The 25,198-nt window shown below is 38.1% G+C and overlaps 1 protein-coding gene across 1 annotated transcript in view; it reads left to right on the top strand.

The window, feature by feature from the left end:
• Positions 1-25,198, top strand: part of OXCT1 (3-oxoacid CoA-transferase 1) — a 90,170-nt gene that overhangs the window by 40,458 nt on the left and 24,514 nt on the right. The window contains exons 8-13 of the mRNA XM_074570985.1: positions 7,983-8,090; positions 10,772-10,883; positions 11,354-11,448; positions 12,071-12,119; positions 15,219-15,291; positions 16,054-16,129. Of these exons, the coding sequence (XP_074427086.1) occupies positions 7,983-8,090; positions 10,772-10,883; positions 11,354-11,448; positions 12,071-12,119; positions 15,219-15,291; positions 16,054-16,129 (513 nt within the window). The remainder of the gene's footprint in view (positions 1-7,982; positions 8,091-10,771; positions 10,884-11,353; positions 11,449-12,070; positions 12,120-15,218; positions 15,292-16,053; positions 16,130-25,198) is intronic.

Raw genomic sequence — 25,198 nt, 5'->3', positions numbered from 1 at the left:
CCACATTCTTGTGGTTTCTGATTAGTCTGTCGAAAATGTCTAAGTGGCATGACATACCACCATCAGTTGTTTTCTTTCTTCCAGTCCTTTTCTTGAAAAATACTCTGACTACCTTCTTCCTTCACACTGCAGAAAAGTTTTATTGATCTTGAATATTTTGGGGTTTGCTATGATTTTGAAGGTGAAATGGACCACACTGATCCCTCATTGAGAAAGAGAAAGTGGTAACATGAAGTAGTTTTCAGAAATCTTTGTAAATTGGATGTCTGAAATACGGAGTATAACTAATACGTGTGTGCACATAAAGTGCCATTTTGAGATGACGTCTTTTCATTGCCTATGTTGAAATACCTGAGGGGTTTCTTTTTAGTTCTCTGAGAGAACCAGCAACATAATTTATTACAAAATAGCTGCTAATACCTTGATTTACCTTGGTTACCTCCCTGTATGTCTCCTGCTTATCATGTTCTCATCTGATCCTTAATTAGAGGTATTCCTTGTATTTGAGCGTAGTTTAGTTGGGCTTGCATATCTTGGAAAATACAAAGAATTCCATCTTGGGTAGTGGAACTAAATCTTGGAATTTATTGGTTTTTTTAATTTTTGCTTTTCAACCTGTCCCTTCCGTACTTAAATTCCTCTTAGTTAATTTTTGAAAGTAAAGCTTAAATTTGTCTCCTGACCTTTATGTTACATTTCTCTGAATGCGTAGGAGATGAGATCTCCTTCAGTCTCTTTTCATTTGTCATTTCTGTGATGTGAGTAAGAAAATAGAATCTTTTGTTGAGATTAAAGCAAATTTCTTTTCATATTTTGATTATTCTTGATAATATATGAATAATTTTAGTAAAAAATGTCAGTTAGTTTTACCTTCTAATCAGTTCAAAGGCTTTCAGTCTAACACATTTTGAAATTAAGCAATGAAGTACAGGAATAATGTATTTAAAGCAATGTACATTTTGTTTGCAAAAATATTAAATTATATCATTCCAGTATAGTTAATATTGTTAGCAGCTATTCTGTTCTGGAGTGGAAGGGTTTGAGATGTGGTCAGTTACCTTATTCAGCAGATGTACCTAGTACAGCTTAAGCAGGTTCTTTTGCCATTAGCTAGCCCTTGACAAATTAAGACTTTGTTCATGGATTCTGGGGTTTTTGTTTGTTTTCTTCTGGCGCTTCTCCCATTATTTTAATTATTTGATTGAAAAATAATTACCTAATGTAATAAAAAAAAGTATTTTCCAAAATTGCCTTTTCCAGATCTGAGAAGGCAATTTTATATGTATTCCACGTGTATGGTTATGTTTCGTTTTGTTTTAAGAATTTAGGTACTGAATACAAATTGGGCACTTTATAATTAAGCCATAAGAACATAATTATGTTCCAGTTTTTGTTGTCACTACTATCATCCAGTTGAGTGTAATAAAAAAAAGCATTGAGAACTATGAAATCACCTCATTTAATCAAGAAAGCACAAGTCCCAAAACCCGATCACAACGAGCATGGTTTCATTGATGCCTTACATCAAAAGAAAAGATTTTAAGAAGGGTTTAGGAAGCAATCACTCCTGCTGCAGGAGGCTGGGCTGGTTGGTAATACCGTGACTGGTAGATTTCTGGATCTTAAAGTAATCTCTCATACTTTTAATTCAGGTAATTTTGCAGTAGAAAAACAGTGTAAAGTCCAAATGAATGAATTTAAGGAAGCAAGAAAACAGCTATCATTTAGCACTCTCTTTTTGATGCATACAGAATTCTGAAGACCTACTTGTGGAAGTTGTGAAACAAACAATTCCGTAAATTTAATGGAGTATTTTCAGTAACCAATAATAGTTAGCAGACTTTGCTTTTTTCTTCATTATCTACTTTGTGAACATCTTGATGAAAAACCTGCAAGTTTCAGTTTATACTTGCAGAATACATTTTTACAGTACATATTTATAGGCAGAGTTGAGAGCAGGCATTTGTTAATGAACTAGCTATTCTTTTATAAAATCACTTCCATTGTGATTTAAGTGAGTCTGCCTAAATGAGGGAGTTTTGGGGGGATAATAGGTCTAAAACTGCCCAGTTATAAGAAAAAAACCCAACAAGGTGAAAATACGTTGTTTTGAGAATGTTATTTTCTTAGGATTATTCCTTTGAGAAATTTCAGTGTCTTCTGACTTTGAAGATGATCTTGAAACTTAAGAATATCATGTATCCTTGCTGTGCTAAAATATGCCTAGCTTAAAAAATTCTGAAGTGTAATTCTGTGTATATGATAGAACATATCATATGTTATCATAACATATACATTTCAGAGGCTGGTGGTTAAATTTTTCGTATTCTTTGATGCATGCACACAGCTTTACATATAGATAGCTTTTGCAGATAATCAAGCATGCTTCCTCTTTTCTTTGCAGTTATTATCCCAGAACTGCTATGCGTGAGTACCTAGAGCAGGTAATTTAGAGCAGCCTGTTTTCTTCTTTGCTGTCAGCAGTACAGCATGGAGGAAGAGGTTAAACGCATGGAACAGCAAGGGACGGTTGGAGGAGACAGGCAGCAGGTGCAGAGAAGTGTGAGAGAAAAGATTAAGCCTGAGGCAACTAGAAGTGTAGGTAATTGAGGAGATTTAGAACAGAGAAAACAAAGGTGAAATGAGTATAATCTAGCAGGGGCTCCTAAGTTATGAGGATCTGTAGCCACATGACGAAGAACCTGGAGACAACGTAGGAGATTTATGTCAGCTTTGGTTCTCTAATGATCAGATATGACATACTGGCAACATACATCACTGTTTTTCTTGGTGGTGTTCACGGAGGATAACAGTCTACTAGAAACCAGGAGAAAATATAAAGGTAGATAGAATCTTCATTGGTATGGAACAGGCAAATAAAGAACAGCTGTGTGCTATTCCTGTATTGCAAAGAGAAGAACGCGTTCGGTGAAATTACAAAAGATAATGAGAAATGGTTTTCATAGTAGTTAAATTGTAGAAATGCAATGGTAGAGTCTTTTGAGTTTCAAGTAAACTATTTGACAAGTTCATTGTCCGTCAGAAGCTATGAAGCAAGGTGGTCTATGTCCAGCCTCTAATCGAGCATATCCTTAAACCGCATGTTTCTAGAAGCTGGGACAATATAACCAAAAGTACCATGCTGTCTTTTAAGGTCCTGTTCTTTGCCAAGAAGAAGGGTTCCTGAACTAAATGGACATTCATTGTGACCCTGATCAGTCTTATTAGCCTAAAAGTTCTCAAATACATCTGAACTTTACAGATTTTTATTGTTCCCTTACCCTCTTAGCATGCTTATGAAGACACTTGGTCCAAGTCTGACGTGAGCATAATGTGGTGATTATTGACCAAAATGTGCCTTTATCAGACTACTTAGTAGTTGATTGCTTTTTAAAGTTGTAAAAGTCTCCTCTTCAGTATGGCTATTGACTGATTGTCATTTCATTACCACGGGAGTTTGGCAGGAGTAGAAATTTCATGGTCTGGCCGACGCTAGAGTCAGAAAAGGACCGAACTGAGCTCAGAAAATTATCTGTTTCATCTCCCTTTGTGCAGGCAGAACTCTGTTAACCTGCTTTGCTCTTTCCTGTGGCCCAGCAAGTTTGTATATTGTGTTCTTCATTTTTAGTGACCTGTTTTCAGAGTGTATTCCACTATTTTACAATATCAAAGCCTTTTGTGAAGTTCAGTCTAAACTATTAAAATGAAGACTGAGGTTTTTTTCTTGTTCGTCATTAGCCATGGGGAATGGTTGATCACAGTTTCTGTGATCTTGAGTGAACCAGACACATACAACTTTTTCTCATAGCCCTTAGTGTGTGGGTATTTTTAATTTTTTTAACTTCTTATGATTGTATAAATGTTGCAGTGAATTTTGCAGTGACATCCTGACTCTTACAGTAGTGAACTATAGAAGTGCTCTACTGAGTTTATCTTGAGCATCTAAGAGGCTGAATTTGATTTCATTCTTCTGTTGTTTTGGACATAGACCAGTTGTAATGTTGTGTTCTACTTATGTCGTGCTGGTTATTTTTATTATTTCAGTTTGAAGAACTGAACTGTATGAGGATAATTAACATAGTGAAGGAGAGATTTAAATAAAGCCAGTTTAAAAATAAGCTACTTAAAAATGCATAGATTTGGTTAAGCACTCTCTCCCTCCCAATCTTTTTTTCTCTCTCACCCACTCACATGCACATTTTTGATTTTTTCCCATAATAAGGAATTATATTGCCATTTCTGGTTATAGCTTAGTTTTATGAAAACTGAGATTTAAAATTAAAACAGCTGAAAACATTTCACGTGTCATAAAGGACCTAGTTAGGCTGCAGAAATAGGTTAAAAGGTAAATACTCAAAGGAAAGGCCTTTTTATTTTCAAGTGTTTTGGCATGAATGGTTGTGTCGTTATTTCCTTGCCAATTTTTGGTCAAGAACTGGAGTTTTTTATCTTTCTTACCGGAGGTCCATAACCTTCAAGGTTCTCTTTGTCTTTCTGTAAGCCTTCGGAAATTCTGCAAGAAAACTGTAGACAAGTAGATGAATTTCCATAAGCAAAAATAAATCAAACTACTTTACAAATGGAAAAGTAGATGTAAATTACAGAAGGAAGTGATATTGTAAAACAAGTGACCATTGATTCTATGAGTGCTGAAACCAAAAGGAATGGCAGAAGGCTCTTGTGAATCATAGCAGAGAACAGCTTTTATGTTCTGGATGTACTTGCAGATAAACCAGTATTCAGAAATGATTGAGTTTATTCATTCTGCTCCCATTGTCAGCAATCAGACAAGATTTGCAAGAACATTTATACCCAGGAAGAAAAGCAATACTGTAAAAGTCTTGAAACAATGAAAGGATTTTTGAATTGTGCATCAGAGCCTTCCCAGAAGAGGGAACTGAGCCCATATGGTCTCTTGAAGTTACTCTTTGACTTTATCTGTGTAGCAAAGATGTAAACATTTTCTATCTTCTAGCATGTTGGTAAAGTTAAGATTTAAAATGAACTCATGTGACCAAGGCAATATAAATGATACCAAAGTATTTTGATTTGCTAATTCAAAGAAGTGCAGGAGGTGGTCTGCCCTGATTATTTCACTCTATTTTTTGCCAGACTTTGTGTCTCTTGGGTGGGATGCCATACAATGATTTTGGATGTTTACAGGGATTCTTCTGTACATGACAAAATAAAGCCTGAGGTAAGGTAAGTAGAGAGGAGAAAGAACAGAAGAATAGATAAGATGGAGAGCAGAACAGGAAGAAAACTCACACAGATCCTTTTAATTATTAATATAAATGCTCTAGTGCATGTCTGCAGGTGTTTGAGGTTTAGGCTGTGGATGCGTTACAGAAAAGACTCATAAAGGAGTATGAAACCTGAAAGATAAGTGAATATGCCCAGCTATGGAACTATTTATTTTTGCATTATAATTCTTATCTAGAAAGGTGCTTGGGTTATGTCTTGCAGTGGTCACAGAAAGTTGTTGATTCCCATAGCCATCAGATTTCCTGGTTTCACTTCGGTTGGCACAGCTTCATCTGTGGTAGCAGTGCTGGCAATACAGATGGAGGCTGCTGGCAGCCCATCTAGAGTGTCTCAGCTGGAGTGTCACAGGTTCCTTGTGAGCAGAGTTGGGAGAGTTTGAGCAATCAAATGACATTTCTACTTCCCCTGTGCGAATTCTTTCTTTTTCATATAAGCATGCTGATTAATTTTACTTGCAGAACTGGATGATACATATTCTTAGAGCCATTACATGCAAATTTTTAATCCCTTTTCAAAATTCCATTTCATTGCTACATGGATATTTTAACATACTTAATTTTAACTAAATTTGATGCTTATTTTGCATAATGGTAGAACATAGAAATAGTGAAACACCGGTAAGAATAGTGGGGGACTGCCTGTGAGCACAAAGGTGTTCCAGTCTGCAGGGATCCTTAGGCTTATTTGACATCCCTAGGACAAAATACATACTGTGTTATGTGCATGTAGGATAATATACTGAAATAATAAATAATTATGTTGATGGTTCTTGTGAGTGAAAGCTATCATGCTGACTGATGTTTCCAAAGAGATAAAATACTAACCAATTAAGGGAATGGCGTAGCTAATAACAAAATCCAACAATTTATTGTTGGATAAATTATTTATTCTGTGTATTCTGTGGGGGGGAGGATAGCTTGTCAAGCTTTCCGACAGCATAATTCTGTTGAAGTTAGTTGAATTGTGCCAGCAAAGGTTTTGGTTTTATAATGTGAGCTACTGCAGCAAATAAATGTAGTTCTTTTATGAGAAAGTTCAAATCAGTAGCAATTAGTATTCCCTAGGCCTAATTTTCCACCTGATAAGTGAAGACAAATACAATTAGAAAAGGTGAATTTTAGAATTCTGCTGGTGGCAGATCATCTGCTTGTGTATGGCTTCATTGAAAAGTCTTGTCTCCTGTTTCGCCTCCCTTTTGAGCATGTTCTGATGGTAGTCACTGCACCGAGACTGCAGTGTGCTTCAGCTGCCTGCTTCAGGATGTTTTCATTTTACCCTGTATTTGACCTGGTCTCTGTAATTTTAAAATTCATGTATAAAATAATAAACTTAAAGTGAGATAGGGCATGGATGCGATTGCACCCTTTTTTCCCTGAATATAGTAGTCTGAGTTTTTAAAATGTTGATTTGATTGTCTCTATCTTGTGGATAAGGACTTTCTGGATGTGTGATTCTACTCTCCGTGAACACTGAGGCTGGTGTCGCTGTGGCTGTTACTGCCTCTTCCTTACCACCTTTGCCTTACAGATTTCCCAGCGTGTCTCTTGCTGTCTGTTTGCCCCAGGCCTTTTTTTAGGGATCATCTGAAACTGATCCTGTGGTCTTTAGATGATAGCTAATTTTTCCTCTTCCTCTGCTGCTTTTAGGGTGGATTTGTTTGTTTGTGTATTGTCACACTGCAAGGCACAGTAGGGAGGTAATTGTCAATCAGATGTACTATAGATTTTATTATTGATCACATTGTGCAGTAACAGTGGGATTGCAAACTGAATTTTAAGCCCTTTAATGTTGCTTCACTGGTGATGGCTGCTAAGTGATGTACCGCTACTGGTATGTCATACCCTGGGACTTATTTTGGGTTTCTTAGACTTTGGACATTCCTGAAAGTTTAAGTAGTTTCTGGTGATAAAGCAGTTTGGAAACTATTTCATTTCTTTTTTAGTATATTGTTTCCGATATTGTCTTTGACCTGTTCTTTTAATATTATACATTTTCTCTGCAGTGGGATGCAGGTACAGCCCTAACAGTAGTACCTGTTTTGTGGCAGAGTGAGATGTTCTGTCTGCACCTGAGACTTGTCAGGGAAAGCACCAGATCTCACCAAAAGTCTGTGCTGCAGGCATAGCAGGGCCTCCAGCTATACCACCCTGAACTCAGACATAGCAGGAAGGAAAACCCTAATGTCTGTGGTGTTCCAAATAGGTGACATTTAAAATATACTATATATCAGTGCCAATCTTCACATCTTTCTTGCCATCAATTGTTACAGTTCAAATGTTTTCAGTTTTATTTTTGAGTATACCATGGAGAAACTTCAAGCCAACTTCTGTGCTTGTGTCCTTAAAATTCATACTTCTGCTTTGTACTCTGACATTTTGTTACCAGCATACTGTTTCCTTCTGTTTGGGTGGAAATTATTTATAGGTACAAAGAACTCTGATGTAACTGTACGTGGTATATTTCTTCAAGGCTGTCATACAAACTGGGCTGTTAAAACATAAACTACTTTCACTTTGTACGTAGAAATATCATCTGAAAGAAGAGGAAGGATAAGCATCTGAAATAGCCTATTTTAAAGGGTTTATCTATTTTGTCCCATTCCTTAATTTTCTTGATTTGATCCACTGTATATTTAATATTTGAAATGTCATTGCAAGTTAAATATCTAATTGAATACTTTTTTTCAAATATTTTCACTGTCCCTTTTCTCTCTGTAGGTAGAAGAAATTGTTGATATAGGAGCATTTGCCCCAGAAGACATTCATGTTCCCAAAATCTATGTTGATCGTCTGATACAAGGAGAGAAGTTTGAGAAGAGAATTGAAGTAAGTGGCTGAACTTCTTGGTCACAACGTGTTTCAGCTTGGGGTATGTTTTAGAATTTACAGGGTTTTTACTCTAGCCACCAAGTCTTAGCACCAAGAAAATAGTGTGAGAAAGACCTGTCAAGTTTCGCTGGGTACTGGAGCTCAGGTAGCTACCAAGGTAGTTAGTAATAAGGCAGGGGCCTGAGAATTGAGCCTTGTTTCTTATATCTCAGCCTCTCTGTTCTTTCCCTTAATAATTTAGAGCAACTGCCTATTGTTGTGGACACCTTTAACGCAGTTGAAAATTTGATAGAAAATGCTACTTCATTCTCCTTCCTTCTCTCAGTTCACCTTCTATATACACAACAAAGGGAACACCTAGACTAAGAGCTGACTTTGACAATTAGATGCTTTCTTTTCTACTGGAGAGCTTTTGACATGGTCACGTAGGGCCAGTCACGGGCCTTGTTGTGCTGTGTATTGAAGTACATTACCTTGCAAAGTTCCTGGAACCTTTCTTTTCTTTTCTTTAATCAGGAACTTTTTTAGCCAGTGGCATTTCTGGTCTGAATAAAAAATGTCAATGGCTATTAAAAATTGCAGCAATAATATTTCGTCACTGAAAGCATCCAAGCAAATTATGGTTATGTAATTGTTTTTTGTTTCTGTGGCTTTGCCTCACTCAAGCTATGTCCCTATGTTCATTTTTGTGATGCGACAATGCTCTTAAGGTGCAATTGAAAATTCTTTATTTCTCCTGTGTCTCCATACTCTGGAGGTGGGAATTACTCAAAATGTCATCAAAAGAGCCAGTGGAGGGGGAAATTTACGACACAAGGAAAAAGATATAAAAAAAAATAAAAGGTGCATAAAGGAATTGTAATAATTAAATTTGATTACTAAAATCAAGTCACAAAGTCCTAGAAAGTCATACAAGGCCTTTTCTCTGAATACACTCTTTTATGAATGTTACGGTTAAAAAACCTTTTTTTTCCTGCCATCTGTTTATTCTGCAAAAACTTATTGCATGTTTTTGAGTATTTGACTGGAAACAGATGTGTCAAACCTCTTTTTTTTTTTTTCTTTTTTTTTTCTTTCTTTATTCTTTCTTTGGTCATGTTGTGTTAGACTGCAATTAATGGCCTGTTTCCTTTTTCTGAATGGATGCAACATCTCACAGAAAAGCTTTTAGCTTTCATGAGAGAAATCCATTTTGCATTTATTAAACTGAGGTTCTTATTGCAGTTTGGTAGTGGTGACTGCCAAAGTCCAGGGAAGACTTTTATACAAACACCTGATTTTCTTTGGCTTGTCTGCATAAGCGAATACATCTACCTACCTTCCCTATATGCTTAGGAAAAAAAGGAAGTGAGAGGAGAAAAAGGAAAGCTACAATAAACTGCACAGCAAAGTTGTAACAGAGATTAATTTGGTTGTGTAATTTTGTAATTCTGGCAGTGCTGCCTCTCATTAATAGAAGTATAGGAAGGAAATGGCAGATTTATTTACTTTTCCATAAAAGATTATATATGAAGGAAGTGGCTGTACATAGGAAAGCGTTCAGTATGATAAGTGGTAAGAGGGGAGATGAGAAATAAAGAGAATAAAGAAAATCTAGTCTGTCATAATTTTACTGGCTTTAAATAGCAGTTCCTGCCTAATTTGGCTCAGACATGGTCCTGTTAGTGCAAGTCATACTGTCTATCCAGCCTTCTTTTTTGCTGCAGAAAAACCCTCTGTGATTGTTCTTACTTTTTCCATAACTTGCAAGTGAAGCAATTCTAGGGAAAATAGCCAAGGCATAAAAAGAAAGTTGCTGGGAAGTGTAAAAGGATTGATACTGACTGTTTCTGACTGCCTAACAGGAAGGTGAATCCCAACATGGGGGAAAAAAGACACTGCAAAAAGTCTTCTGTGGTGATGAAAAGGAGCAGAGGATAATTTTGCCTGATGTGTTCATTATGGCCTGAAGTAGGACAGGATGTGACGACACATGGAGGTGCACGACATGAGGTTGCCCAGAGCAGTTTATATGCATGGGAGAGGTGTGCAAAGAATAGAATCTATGTAAACAATAATTTACCAAAAAGGTCTTACAAACTTCTTGAATATTGTGGCATTTTCACCTACATCTGATTTAGAAAGCATGGACTTAATGCCAGGAAATCTCAGGACACAAGTTCAAGCAGATTTGTGCAAGATTATGAAGATATATGTTGGAAAACTTATTTGCTTAGCTCTCAGTATCTTTAGATGACTGGCACTTGTCTGTCTCATGCGTATAAATCTAGAATAGCACCACTGAATTGAAAGAATGCAGAAGGAGAGCATTTGAGACTGACATTTTACAAGTCTATTTAGGTATCTCTGAGATAATGAATCTCAGACTTGCTAGTATTTGCACTAATGCCTGGTGCCTTCTTAACTAGTTGCTTATGTATCACATACTCTCTTAGCCTTGGCAATACAGACAAAGAAATAAGATTTTGCTCTAAGGCTATCATTGGGGATATTTGATGAGTCCGCTGGCTTAGATAAGCTTGAACTGATAGAATTAAAGGTCGATTTTTGTAGAAGATGGATAAATAACATTATTCTTAGATCAAGCATGTCAGTGCAATCACAAACCAGGCTTTTGTGTCTTGAGAAGCAAGAATCTGGATTCTAACCTTTTCTTATGATTACTTCTTCGTTTGCAGCGCTTATCAATCCGAAAGCCTGAAGACTCAAAAGCCAAACAAAAACAAGGAGACAATGTGAGGGAGAGGATCATCAGACGGGCTGCTTTGGAGTTTGAGGATGGCATGTATGGTATCCTTCAGCTTTGCTATAGGTTAAAGTGAGGACTCACTAGAAAAACAACCGCAGCTGTTTTGTTTAAAACATGCTCATTGTCCTTCCCAGAACCTGGGATTCTCTCATTGTATTGACAATATAGATTGGATGTTAAGGCATAAGGTACCTGGAGTTTTTATCCAGGCATATCTGCAGAGTTTGTTAGCAGTTGTATATTTTGCAAGAATTTCTTGAAGAAGTTATATACGTTGGAAATTAAGTTTACTTGCACTGTGGGTTTTTTATCATGTAAAGTATTTGACACAATGCAATTAGACAGTCCAAATGTCAAAATAATTCATCACAAATGTGATGCATCTAACTAAAAATGAAAGTATTTGTGAAGAGAACAGTTCTAATCTAATCGTAGTACAATGATAACTTTTTAAAATTTACTAGTTTGCAGTAAGTGTGTTCCTGTTTATGCCTTAACCACTTCTCTTCAGCTAATCTGGGTATTGGAATCCCACTGTTGGCCAGTAACTTCATCAGTCCAGACATAACTGTTCACTTACAGAGCGAAAATGGTGTCCTGGGTTTGGTAAGAATATTATCTTGGTCATTTACTGCAGTGTAATTATCTTGCAGTGCATGGGATTTATTTCCCACTCACCCCCAACCTGATTATAATTTTACTAAAAATCATATTCAAATATATGCCATATTGCATGATCATAAAATTCTCACTGTAGTGAAGACAAGTTTTTAAGGAAATGCTCATTTCAGGATTATAGTGCTACTTTGCTAAGTATGTTCTTAAGTACACTTTTTGCTGGAAGGAATCAGTACCTTCAGTAGTTTGCAAGACCAAGCCTTGTAAGCTTTATCAAACATAATTTTAAATAGAGCTTAAAGTGAATGTTATTTTCACTGTCATATGGCTTTATGAAGCTGCACCTGCATACCTTTTTCTGAAAAATGTCTGCCACTTAAACCAAACAAACCCGTGGTTATTTAGTCATTCTAACAGCCTCTAACAATACGTCTGTCAGTCCTGATATGTTAATTGATGTTGTGAGGGATGTTGTTCTGCTAAAGACAAAAAAATACATGTCTGTGATGATCTGTTTTCAGTAATAGACATTAGAAATAATAAAGCAGTTATGAAATGTATCTCAAAAGTATTTTAATATAAAGCTGACATACGTCTGTGTTGTTGTCAGGGTCCTTATCCACTTGAAAATGAGGTAGATCCAGACCTGATTAATGCAGGTAAAATCTTCTAAATAAATTCAATTTATGGGAAATGATTATTCATTGTTAATCTAAAAATTTTCTTTTGATTCAGTACTTGAACACAGAATCCTGTTTTATTTACTTATAAATACTTGTCTTCTTTTAAGTGAAGGTTGGTTTTGATCAATGGAGATGTTTAGTATTCTATTTAGAAAGCTTACGCTTTGATGCATTTTAGTCACTACTGAGGGAAACCCTCTTCCAGGCCAAGCAGTTAAGAGTCAAAGCTTCCTTTTCAGAGGTGAGGTTGTTCTGTGAAGCCTATACATGAATATGGATTTGTTTTCCTGCTACTTTTCACCTTGTGTCTTCTAGAAAATGGCTTTTAATGATTTATGTTTGGGACAGGTTTTAAAACATCCTGTGTATAATGGCCTGGTTTATTCCTGGCTAGTGAGTTGCCAGAAATGCAGCTTGTTTGCATTCGGAGAGCGAGCGGTAGCCAGGGCAGGGGGACAGAGCTCCCCTGTTGGGACCTGCCATACTGGAGGCTCTGCTGCAGGTGGCTGCTCATTGATGTTAATGGCATAGGTTGTAGACCCATAGCTGGCATCTTAGAGTTGTGGGTTTTTTTCTATGGAAAACCTATGGGTTTTGTATTTTTTATTTATGTGTACATATACATACATACACATATATGTATGAGTATCTATGTATGTATCTGTATAGACAGAACCTTTCTCAGCTGCTATTAGCAAGTAAAATTAAACTCTGAAAAGTCAAAGGAGATAGTGCACTGACATCAGACAAGCTTTTAATTTAATATCAGGTGCAGTCCAGCAATTGTTCACTGACTTGAAACATTTGCTATCTGGTTTGACTAACTGGTACTATTATCATACTGCCCCTGTTTCAGTATTATGTTCTAAATAAGGAGTTATTTAAGACCATCTTCTGATTTGAAGTAAGAAATTTTTAAGGAATTGAGTCCAGCATCTCACCACTAGCTAGATAACTGTTGTGATACACTGTATGAAGGAAAATGCCAGAGGCACATGAGAGCTGTGTTAATTCTTGAATTGAAATTCATGTGCGCTTTTTTTTTTTTAAATTATTGAAAGTGACATTGGAAGGAAAAAATATTTAGAATCAAAAAATTACTATAAAAGGTGAAATTATATGCACACATATTAGAACTTAAATTCTGATACAGATGCATTAGAAAGGAACAATTTAACAGAGTGATGATTGAAAAAAAGTATCCAAGAACTTGATAAAAACTCTGAAAAATCACTGTGCTTTTATATGGATGTCAGGATGATCTTGAATTGTTGTTTATGGTTGATAAATATTTCTGAAGAGATAATCTTGCAGGGATGAAGCTACCATAAAGAGGTTAGAATGCAACATGGAAATCAGATTATTCTTGTGTTGGTACTTCATTGTTAGGCACCTTCATATCTTTCTCTGAAGCTGCAGTAGACAGGACACAGGATAGGTGAACTCCAGCTCTACCACCAAAGTTATTATTGTTATCATTGTTGAAACACACAGAAGCTGCTAAATCCCTCTGACACTTAGTTGGATTAAAGCCACTCTGGGTGCTTTCCAGCCAAATTTAAAGAAACGTGAAGAAAATAGAATTCAAATGGCAAAAGGAATAGGATTTAATTCTGTTTGCATTCATAGACTGGAATGGTATGGTATCAGCCCCCAAAGTCTACATTTTCAAAATATACTCCCAGTTCGGGCTTTTGCCAAATTCGTATCTGCAAATGTAATTGTATTGCTCTGAAATATGGGGGCTGGGGGGAGGGTGCCCCATTTTCTGAATGTCACACATGAAGTTTATCTTCACAGTAATTGAAAGGTAGACAAGTACAGACTTCCTGAGAGCATATTCGAGAAGTGGGTAATACAGTGCTCTTGGTACATTATTCTGTGGTCCTCAGCCTGTGCCTCTTTCTTCTCAGCGTTGCATTAGCTTGTCGCTTTATCCCAGGGTTCTCACTCCATGTTGCTGCTTGTAGGCCCTGTTGTCTCTCCTGCTCCCTTGGATGGGTCCCTGGTAGGGAAAGACAATTCAGGTAGTTTCAGTGGGTCTGGATGTTTGCATGGTAAATTCTTGTGATCAGATTGCAAGACTGCTTGTTTGGCCTTAATTCTGTACTATTTTTTGTGTCAAAATTTAATTTCTGTAAAATGTCTTGGCATATAATATACATCAAGTGAACTCAATACATTAAAACAGGTATCTGAGATCTCTTAACTTTCCTACAGTGTTTCCTTCCTTTTTCCAGTCCTCTTATTTATTTTTATTGCCTATTTTTCCCTGTTTTCTGGGAACTGTTTAATGATACGTCACTCTTGTTCCCCCTTTGTTGTTACACTAGCTTTTTCTTTGGTTAGTCTTCTGTTTTGTTTTTTTTTCTTTCTGGTTTCCCATGCTTGGTTTATAATTTCACCTTTGGCTGTGTTTCTTATGCCTTTCCAGAGGTGCCCTGTACACATGGTTGTTGCTTGGACTGATTCCAAGTGCTCACAGGAGAGGAAAGAGAGGGCTCTGGAGAGAGTCAAAATGAGACACCTCCATGTGTGCTGCATGGCTTGACCCAAGAACTGTGCGGGGAACAGTACAGCACACAGAAGCACATTCTCTTTTGCACTTTAACAAAACAAGACTAGACTAGATCTGTGATTTATTTTTCTGTGTTCTACATCATTATCAGTCCAGACTGTTCAATCTGGTCTGCTCACTCTTCTTGCAACCTCCCTGTCTCCTGAAAGTGCTCTTTCTCTGTTTCAAAGGAGAGCTACCTCTCACTTTTTCTGTGGCTAGAGCAGAAAGCTGAGGTCCACAGAGATTTCTTAGCCTCTGGTGTCCATGATGTCTTGCCTGGAACTGCTGGAGATCAAAGAGTGGGCAATCCTATCATTAAAAACTGTAACAAACTGCTTCACAATTCATTATGATTGATTAGGTTTACGTGTGACATAGTAAGTATAATCAGGTCCATAGTTGTACAGAATCCAAAGGAATTTGATAAAAAACCCCCTTATTTCTTGGTTAATAGCTGTGACTTCGTATGTCAAAGAGACGAAATACATACATACTATAGCTTATTTCTTTTACAGGTAAGGAGACAGTCACTGTTCTTCCAGGTTCTTCCTATTTCTCTAGCGATGAATCATTTGCAATGATAAGAGGGTATGTAACACTACAAACCCTGATCTTTTGAAACATGAAAAGAATAAACTGAGTCAGTGGCTGAACTCATTAGTAATTCTTTGAAATGTGGTTAGCATCTAACAAGCAGTAAAATGATCATAGCCTTAATCAGGGATGGTTTACAGAGGATTAGGTCTAGCAATTGGAAATAGAAAAACACTGTAACTAATAGATACTGTAGTGATGTTCATGTCTACCACCACCTGGCCGTATATAAACACATTTATGTTTTAACAGCTACTTTTTGGTCATTTCCAAGTATCTAATCTGTACTTGCACTCTGTATACTCTCTTTGCTCAGCTTGCAACTGTGATCCTCATTCCACCTCCCTAATGGAAATTCACCGTCTGCACCTGTTTTTTGTTTGTTTTTCGGGAAGGAGGTTGGATGCAAACAAACACTAAATCCTAATGGCTCTGAGAGATAATGAGTGCATGTAAATATGTGAAGGAGTGCACTTAGAAATATGAGTTCAGAGCTGATGACTGTGCATGCAATTAACCAAAACCAGACAAAAGTAATAATGTTTTTGAGGCTCAGTAGGCAGACAGAAAAATTTGCATTAGCAATAGAGGTAGAGGGGAAAAAAACCCCAACCACATGTGTGACAAAATGGTTGCTACCTCTGTGGTATGCCGCCGTCTTTATATTTATGTAATGAGAATGTGAACAAAAGCTTGTTAAGATTTGTGGGATGTTACTTGAACATGATATGCTAATTATGCACTTTCTGTTGCCAGAGGCCATGTTGATCTGACAATGCTTGGAGCTATGCAGGTGTCTAAGTACGGTGACCTCGCCAACTGGATGATTCCTGTAAGTAGGTTTTTGTACTACTGTCAGTGCACTGTATTTAGGATAATATAAATGTAGCTGAGGGTCGGGCAAAGGAGAAACGCTCTGAAGGAGAACGGCGGTTGCGAAGCTCAAAGCATTAAAATAGAGGATATGTGCGGCTTTAAGGTTAACACATTTTCTTGTGTACTGCTGGCACCAAGCAATCAATTATCAGGAGTCAGCCCTCTAAAATTATGCTTACGCTAAGCATTGTGAGAAACTAAACATGATTTATGTAACCCTTTTCCCTCCTCTTGGGTCTGTGCCTTTCAAATGTCATATTTTTTTGCTGAAGACTGATGCTTTTTCTTAAGAGTGACAACTCTTGTACCTGGAAGCAAGAACTTGAAGGAAGGTGTAAAATAGCATGTAGCTCATTATAAAAAAATTCTGCATTATTTTTCTCAGTGTTCTTGTCAAAGGATCACAGAATTGCCATTTTGCATACATCTAGAAGGAAGCGGTACTTCAATATAAGCTGTTCCCAGTATTATTTAAGCAGCTGATGACATTAAGCCATTCTTTGAACACAGTTTAAGATTTAACATTAAAGAAAATATGTATCTTTCCCATGGTTTAGAAGTTTGATGTTTTTAACAGCTTTCAATATGGTACTTTCTGATGTGGTTTGTATCAGAGATGTCTGATATGGTTTGTATCAGAGATGACTAGAAGCAAATTTTCTTTTTAGCCTGATTAAAGTGGTGCGGCATATTTCTATCTGTCTGGGCAGTGCTAAAGGTCTCAGAAAAGTCTTTGAAAACTGAAACCAGGGTAGAGGAGGAAAAACACATGAATGAACGTCCTGTCTCTTGGAGAAGCGTTAGTTGAGCCCAGACATCTGTGTGGCCTCTCCAGCAGGCCTGTGAATGCGCAAGTCATGGAGGACAGGGTCTGTACAGGCAAATGTGGGAGAAAGGGTTATCTGAAGGGCAATTCCAGGTGTCTGTGTCAGCAGTTGTAGGGGATGTGAAGGGGTTATGGGTAGGTTGGAATATGACACATAGGAGATAAATACATAAGAAAACAGTCTTCCTTAGGTGTTCTCACAGCACAGCCTGGTTTTATGGCCACACACATGAGAACAGACAGACTAGTAATGGCTAGATGTTTTCAGTCCCTACTATTACAAGTGCTCGCTTTTTCAAGACTGTTATCTACTTGCAGTGTCATCCAGTTAATACTGTGAAAAATGGGGTCTGAAAGTTAATGCTGCTGTTAGTGCCTCACTGTGGGATCCTGTGTGTGCTCTTCTATTGCTGTTTTATGTCTTTTCATAGAACCCTGTGTTTTAAACATAATTCGATGGTCAGATACACTGTAGGAGTCCAAGTATGACATGCATTAAGGTAATACTGGTTAGCTTTGCATTATCCAATTCCAATTTAATTTTTGGCTTGAGTTACAAGAACTTGTCACTAGAATCCAAAATATTGAAACCAGCCTCTATGGAAGAACCCCCCCACACTTTGCAATATAAGGGATAAATCAAATTACATTTTTAACCCTAGGTTTGCTGTTTGAGCCATGGAAAAAGTGTGATAGTGTAAGTTTTCAAGGAGTTGAAACCTCAGATAACTAAAATCGGAGTTTACTTGAATTATCCATGGCTCTGTATCTCAATCACCCAAACACTATTTATATATTTTAAATAGCTAACTTTAAAAAACATACACTTAGTAAACTGTATTTTTTTCCAGATGATTGACGTAAATAAATGTAAGTAATCTACACTGTCGGTCCAGCACTGCAGATATATGTCACTGAGAAGCTGAGTGGGATATTTTTTCCTTCATATCAATCTCAGAGCTGCTCTTTTCTTTTACCGGATGAAGTAGCTCTTTTTTTGTGAAAGCACTTCCTTCATTAACTTGTTGTGGCTCTGATGTCTTATACAAGTAGAAATTACTTGCTTACATAGTGGCTTTTAAAAATAATTCTGAATTTTTACATTCTCTGAAAATTTTGAAGATGGATTAGAAAAAACATGTAAAGGTAAGCTGTTATAGCGTGAGCTCTTTTTTTTTTTTTAAATAGCATTTAGAGATTTTCTTATAGGCACACTTCAAGATGATTTTAATGTATACAGCTTTTTATTTCAATTGTCAGATCAATTCCCGGTTTTGTTTGGCTGGGTTGCTTTAGACTGACATTCTCTTTATGCTTTTGAAAAATGAGAGTCACTGTATAAAGATGTCCCCAGACTATCCTTTATATTCAAGATTACTTAACTCCTGAGATTTTCTTCTTGACAATCCTTGGGTCCTGAAAAAGCAGTGTTAAATTTTTATGTATCTGATAAAGCCGTCTGTGTACTCAAGCTGTTTCTGAAAGGCGTATTAGAAAGCAGAAGAGCGTGGGTTATATTTTAGGTAGGAAGAATTGCTTTGTTTGCATTTTTGTTGCTTTTGTAAATTGAAGCAGCAAGAGAATTACTCTTCAAAATACCCAAGAGAACAAGTAATAACCAAAGTTTCCTGCTCTAAAGCGTTCCTAGTAAACCAGCAAAAATGCACCTCTAGTGATAGCTCACAAAGCTGAAATGTCTGAAAAAAGGCACTCCTGAATCATCAGTGGATAGATTTTAATGCCAAAAAAATCCCAGTAATTTCAACTGACCATATTGGTATCTCAGGATATAAAATTTCATGCAGTTGCATCTGTGGTGAATCTAAAAGCTATTCACTAGACAGTTCTTGAAAAGCAATGTCATGAGCCAGCGCAATTTGCCACTTGTTTTCTTGCTTAATTTCATTTTACCTGGGGTCTGTTTTTTGGGGTTTTTTTGTGTTGTTTTTTGGTTGGTTGGTTGTTTTGGTTTTTTTTTTTTTATTTTTAAAAAGCCCATTGTGCTTTATTGCCAGTTTTATTCTTATTTTGACCACCACTCCCACTGGCTTTTTCTAGAACTTTGCTGCTGTGTTCCAAAGCTTTTTAGCAAGCAGTGTTTGGGGTTGTTATTCATTATAGTACTTGTAAATAGAGTTGCAGGACTTTTTCTTTTAAAATTAAAAGTTGCTGTTAAAGTCAAGTGTATTGCCATTTTCTCATGCCAACTTTTGGTGTTTTTCATAGTTCTGTCTTTTCTACATTTGACAAAATTAGTCACGCTTAACAATAATTTTCTAAACAAAGTATGTTTTGGTGTTGTTTAAGTATGAAATCAAAAATTTAACTTTTGCTCAGGGTACATACACAGTTACCTTTAGAGAAAAAGGTGAAAATCCAACTTCTGCTGTATTTATGTAAACTTAAAAATCAAGATATTTTCCACAGACATTTTCCCAGTATATTTAGTTGACTGTCCAGAATTTGTTTGATTCTTGTTAGCATCAGTTTCCAAAGTTATGTCACAATTGGAATATTGAAATTGCTTATTTTGCTTCTGAAGATACCTCTCCATTCTGTTCAGCTCCAAATTTATGAATAACATTTATGCTTTCCTGTTTTGAAAACATACAATACAACTTTGGATAGCTTTGATTGGTCTTTTTGTGTACCCTTCTACTAGCATACACCGTATGGGTCCTTGTGAGTTTTTGCTATCATCATTAGCCACTCTTACTAACCTTTAGCTGTCTGCAGATTTATTTTTCAGTGACATTGTGCCTACTTGTAAGTAAATACGCCTGATGACACTCCATAAATCCAGATGGAAGCCTTTCCAATCAGCAGTTATTTCCCTTTGGTTACTTTGTTTTGAGATCTGTTGGTCAGATGATTTTTAATCTGCTTTATTAATGTGTTATTACTATTGTGCAGTACAGATTTTTAAAATGGGATTAACCAGCATGTAGGCATTGAGATCTTCCTCCTTTTTCTGTAAATAAGATGATAAGTTATCATCATTCATGTTAGGTTGAATTATGAGCGACATGCACCTCTTTTCAGTTACAAGTTTTTTGTGGGGTGATAGAAAGATTGACTTTGCGGAAAGCTCATAGTGTAAGAAAACTCTAAACTGTGTTTTACTGAAACATTTTTCACTTAGCTTTGTGTTTAGGTTTGGTTCAAGTATTTCTTACACGCTGTAGCGTTTGGGTTCTTGGATTGACGGTATTCACCATTATTTTAGAGGCAAGTAATAACTCCAGATTTTGTGTTTTGAATAAGTGCCATCATGAAGCTGTCCTTTCTGTCCCATAAGAGCTTGATGACACTTGAGGCACAGAGCATGCATGCGTGTATTTACTTGCACTTACTAGGAACTGAGCTAAGGAAGGCTCATTGCAATAATTACAACCCTTCCTTTGCTCTTATCTGCTAATTTCTAATGGAGAGGAAAATCCCGTGAGTAAAGGAAGATGAGGGTGAGAATATTTTAAGTACATGCTGTAAACAGTGCTGTTTGCTTAGGCAGAAGTTACTTCCTAAACGCTGTCATTTATTGATAGTTTTACTCCATTAAGCACTACTACTTAATGGCTTTTTCTCTTCCTCCCTTTGGTATTTCTCCAACTAACAAGAGGGTTTCTGGCGAGGGAAAGGAGAAAGAGGTAGCAAATTTCTGAGGAGCACCTGGAAACAGAGTGCAGCTGGGAGAAGGTGGCCAGGAGAGGTGGCAGAGAAACACTGAGGACACAGCCATGGAGTAGGGCAGACAGGCCAGAGCAAAGGGGAGCCTGTGGCTGCTCGGAGCTACTGGATGGAGCCACGTTTTACTTCCTGAGTGAAGGATAGGTATCTGACCTATCTGTGTCTCTCAAGCTACTGTCAGAAATTGCTGCTAGCAGGGCAGCTTCACTGCATCTACGGAACAGCAGCATGAGCATGCACTGTCGCAGCAGTCCTGGCTCCTGTGGCAGTTTAAATTGTCTCACTTGGGATTTTAAAAGTTGTGGGATTGACTGCACATCTCCCTGCAGTCCCTCCCTATTTACTTTGTTTGTAGTTCCTTTCTACTGGTGACTTTTTGAGAGTCAGAATAGGAATATTTTATTAAACAGTTCCTGCTGCCCTTCTGGTGGCTACAGGTTACTACAAAGTACTGCTTTATTTTCTACAGCCTCCCTAATGGAGGGTACATGACTCTGGTTGTTGTTGTGACATGTATCAGAGGCTTGGCATAGGTCAAAACAAAACACCAGAACTTCTGACATGTTCCCCTGTGACACCAGGGCCTCTGTCATCTTAATATACATTTTTGAACATCCCTTAGTCATTAAACAATGCTAATAATATAACTACTGATATGGCTGACATGCTGTACCAGCAGAAAAAAACATTGAACCAGTGGTGAGGAGCCCTGCAGCTGAAAGTTGATGAATATGAAAGAGCAAAATGGATGAAATGTGTGACATCACATTTCAGTACCTAGAAACTTATTGCAGGTGAAAAGTAAAATTATGAACTGTATCATTAATGACAGGGTAACATACTCAAGAGGACCACAAGAAGTCTTGAGGTTATGCAGTGAGGAAGTCAGAAGGGCAAAGACCAACTAGGACTTAATCTGACTACTGCCATAAAAGACAATAAAAAATGTTTCTATAAATACATTAGCAACAAACGGAGGGCTAAGGAGAATTCCCATCCTTTATTGGATACGGGGGAAACAGAGTGACAAAGGCTGAGGAAAAGGCTGAGTTACTTAATGCCTTCTTTGCCCCAGTTTTTAATAGTAAGACTAGTAGTTCTTGGGGTAGTGAGTCCACTGAGCTGGAAGACAAGGACCAGGAGCAGAACGAAGCCCCCATAATCCAAGGGGAAATGGTTAGCGACCTGCTGCACCACTGAGACACACACAAGCCTATGGGGCCAGGTGGGATCCATCCAGGGGTACTGAGGGAGCTGTGGAAGTGCTCACCAAGCCACTTTCCATCATTTATCAGCAGTCCTGGCTAACTGGGGAGGTCCCAGTGGACTGGAGGTTGGAAAATGTGATGCCCATCTAGAAGAAGGGCTGGAAGGAGCATGCAGGGTACTACAGACCTGTCAGTCTGACCTCGGTGCCGGGGAAGGTTATAGTGCAGATTATCTTGAGAGCCATCATGCGTCATATGCAGGACAGCCAGGTGATCAGGCCCAGTCAGCATTGGTTTATGAAAGGCAGGTCCTGCTTGACTAACCTGATCTCCTTCTATGTGAAGGTGACCCAGTTAGTGGATGAGGGAAAGGCTGTGGCTGTTGTTTACCTGGACTTTAGTAAAGCCTTTGATACCGTTTCCAACAGCATTCTCCTGGAGAAACTGGCTGCTCATGGCTTGGATGGGTGCACGGGTAAAAAACTTCGCTGGGTAAAAAACTGGCTGGATGGCCAGGCCTGAAGAGTTGTGGTGAATGGAGTTAAATCCAGCCAGTGACCAGTCACAAGTGGTGTTCCCCAGGGCTCATTACTGGGACCAGTTCTGTTTAATATCTTTATCAACGGTCTGGACGAGGGGGTGGAGTGCACCCTCAGTACGTTTGCAGATGACACCAAGTTGAGCGGGTGTGTTGATCTGCTTGAGAGTAGGAAGGCTCTACAGGGGGATCTGTGATATGGCTGGATCGATGCGCTGAGGCCAATGGTATGAGGTTCCACAAGGCCAAATGCCTGGTCCTGCACTTGGGTCACAACAACCCCATGCAGTGCTACAGGCTTGGGGAAGAGTGGCTGGAGAACTGCCTGGCAGAAAAGGACCTGGGGGTGTTGGTCAACAGCTGGCTGAATATGAGCCAGCAGTGTGCCCAGGTGGCCAAGAAGACCAACAGCATTGTGGCCAGAAATAGTATGCCCAGCAGGACCAGGGAAGTGATCGTCCGCCTGTACTTGGCACTGGTGAGGCTGCAGCTCGAATATTGTGTTTGGTTTTGTGCCCCTCACTACAAGAAAGACATTGAGGTGCTGGAGCACATCCAAAGAAGAGCAACAAAGCTGGTGAGGGGTCTGGAGCACAAGTCTTATGAGGAGCGACTGAGGGAGCTGGGGTTGTTCATCCTGGAGAAAAGGAGGCTGAGGGGAGACCTTATCGCTCTCTGCAGCTACCTGAAGGGAGGTTGTAGAGAGGTCAGTGTCGGTCTCTTCTCCCAAGTAACAGGCGATAGAACAAAAGGAAACTGCCTCAAGTTGCACCAGGGGAGGTTTAGACTGGATATTAGGAAATATTTTTTCACTGAAAATGTTGTCAAGCATTGGACCAGGCTGCCCAGCACAGTGGTGGTGGAGTCACCATGCCTGGAGGTACTTGGAAGATGTGTAGATGTGGTGCTTAGGGATGTGGTTTAGTGGTGGACTTGGCAGTGTGAGGTTTACAGTTGGACTTGATGGTCTTCAAGATCTTTTCCAACCTAAATGATTCTATGTTTCTATGATTCAGGGTTAAGGCTGAGGTACTCAGCATGGTTGCCTTGGACTTCAGTGGCATAGTGGTAGAAATTGGGGGAGGGTGGGTAGTATCCACTGTAGAAGAGGACTGAGGACTGATTAAGAAAAGCGGCCATGTGTAAGTCCATGAGGGCGGACAGAATACATCCAAAGGTGCCAAGAAAGCTGGCAATTTCCTAAACCACCAGGGTCAAAGCCTGGTGGCCAGCAGTTCAGTTAACAAGTAGCAGCCTCAGGGATGATATCGGGACTGATACTATTTAACATATCTTTTCCCTACAAACAATATAAACCAAATACAATTTTCAGCAAGAAAATTAATCCTAGCTTCGTATATTCTTCTGGTGGAGTATAAAATTCTTGTTTTGATAGCTAAGATAATGCAATTAGGAGGCTGAGGAAGAGAGTAATTCGTGCAGGTTGATGCAGTTTGGATACATAAATCTGAATCGTTCTTGGAAAAAATAAGCACTCTTTGAATTTAAGAAGCAGCAGCCTTAATTTTTAATGCTCTGACTAAGACTAGCCAAACCTAAAGGATTAAAGCCTTAAGAATGAAATAAATTGAAAGAAAATGATACAAAAATTCTAAGCTTTATCAAAGAAGATTATCTGAAAGGAAGACATGAGGAAACCCAATTAAAATTTAGTAATAAATCTTTTAATTTACCATCTGTAGAGGTCAGTATAACCTAAAGTGTTATGAATATGAGTCTATATATTATTGGTAGGTTTTCTGCAGGCCTTCAAAGTACATCTTTTGCACAGTTTTGGACGCTTTGACCATGAGCTGAACTGCATGTTCATTGGTAAAGCCATTTTAAAATGAAAGTAAACTGTCAGAGGCCAGCTGAGTATGTGACTGTGGGAGGCTTTTTTGGGTTTGGTTTTGTTTTTAGTTATTATTTGTGAGAGCAGAAGGCTCCACAGCAAGAGCTTTTCTGACTTGAAATTATAATTTTTAATGATGGGAGAAAGGACATGTATCCCTGAATGCCTGAGAGCACCGTAAGTCTTCTCCAAGGAGCCCTGTTGCTACAAATTAGCTAAATTCTGTATGAGTAGAAAATATGCAGGTTAATTACGTTCAGTGACTGGGTTTCTCTTAGTAGTAATGTGAAGAAGTCTGATATCTAGGACATGACTGAGTAGGGCTTTTACAGCAGTAGCTGAAAAAAGGAGGACAGGACCTGCAGTTACCTAGAGTCTCCTTGGAAATCTACATTTCAATGCGATATTATTTTAATATGAAAAGATACTATGTTTTTGTGGACACATGTCTTGGAATGAAGCCTACAGTAGTATATCATCTTACCGCTTCTCCGCCAACAAACACATGCCTGGAAGCCCTGCAGAGCCCTTGCAGCATGTAATTAACACCACAGGAAGAGTCCTGGAGCCTCAACGGAGAAGGGGAGAGTATTGTGTTAGCTTTACTTCTTTCACCTTTTTGAGCTTTCTCTATCAGTTTTGTTTGTGTTTATTTCTCTTCAGACTGCAGAAGGAATGTAGGAGCTCACTGTTGGTGTTTTATTCATAATCTCTTAAATTTTCAATGTGGGAAGTGGCAGCAATGCATTAGGCATCTGTATAATGAGAGCCGCTGAAGAAATTCTGCCTATCTCAAAAATGGAAGCATGTGTCTAAATACACTCCTGATCTGTGGGTTAGTGGTAACAATATTGACTACGACATGGAACCATCATTTTCGAGTGAGACTAGTATTATGTTGGCAGTAATAT

The sequence above is a fragment of the Larus michahellis genome, chromosome Z, assembly GCF_964199755.1.
Source record: "Larus michahellis chromosome Z, bLarMic1.1, whole genome shotgun sequence".
Lineage (NCBI taxonomy): Eukaryota > Metazoa > Chordata > Aves > Charadriiformes > Laridae > Larus > Larus michahellis.
Note: the sequence above shows the minus strand (reverse complement) of the source record. Positions and strands in the feature narration are given on the sequence as shown.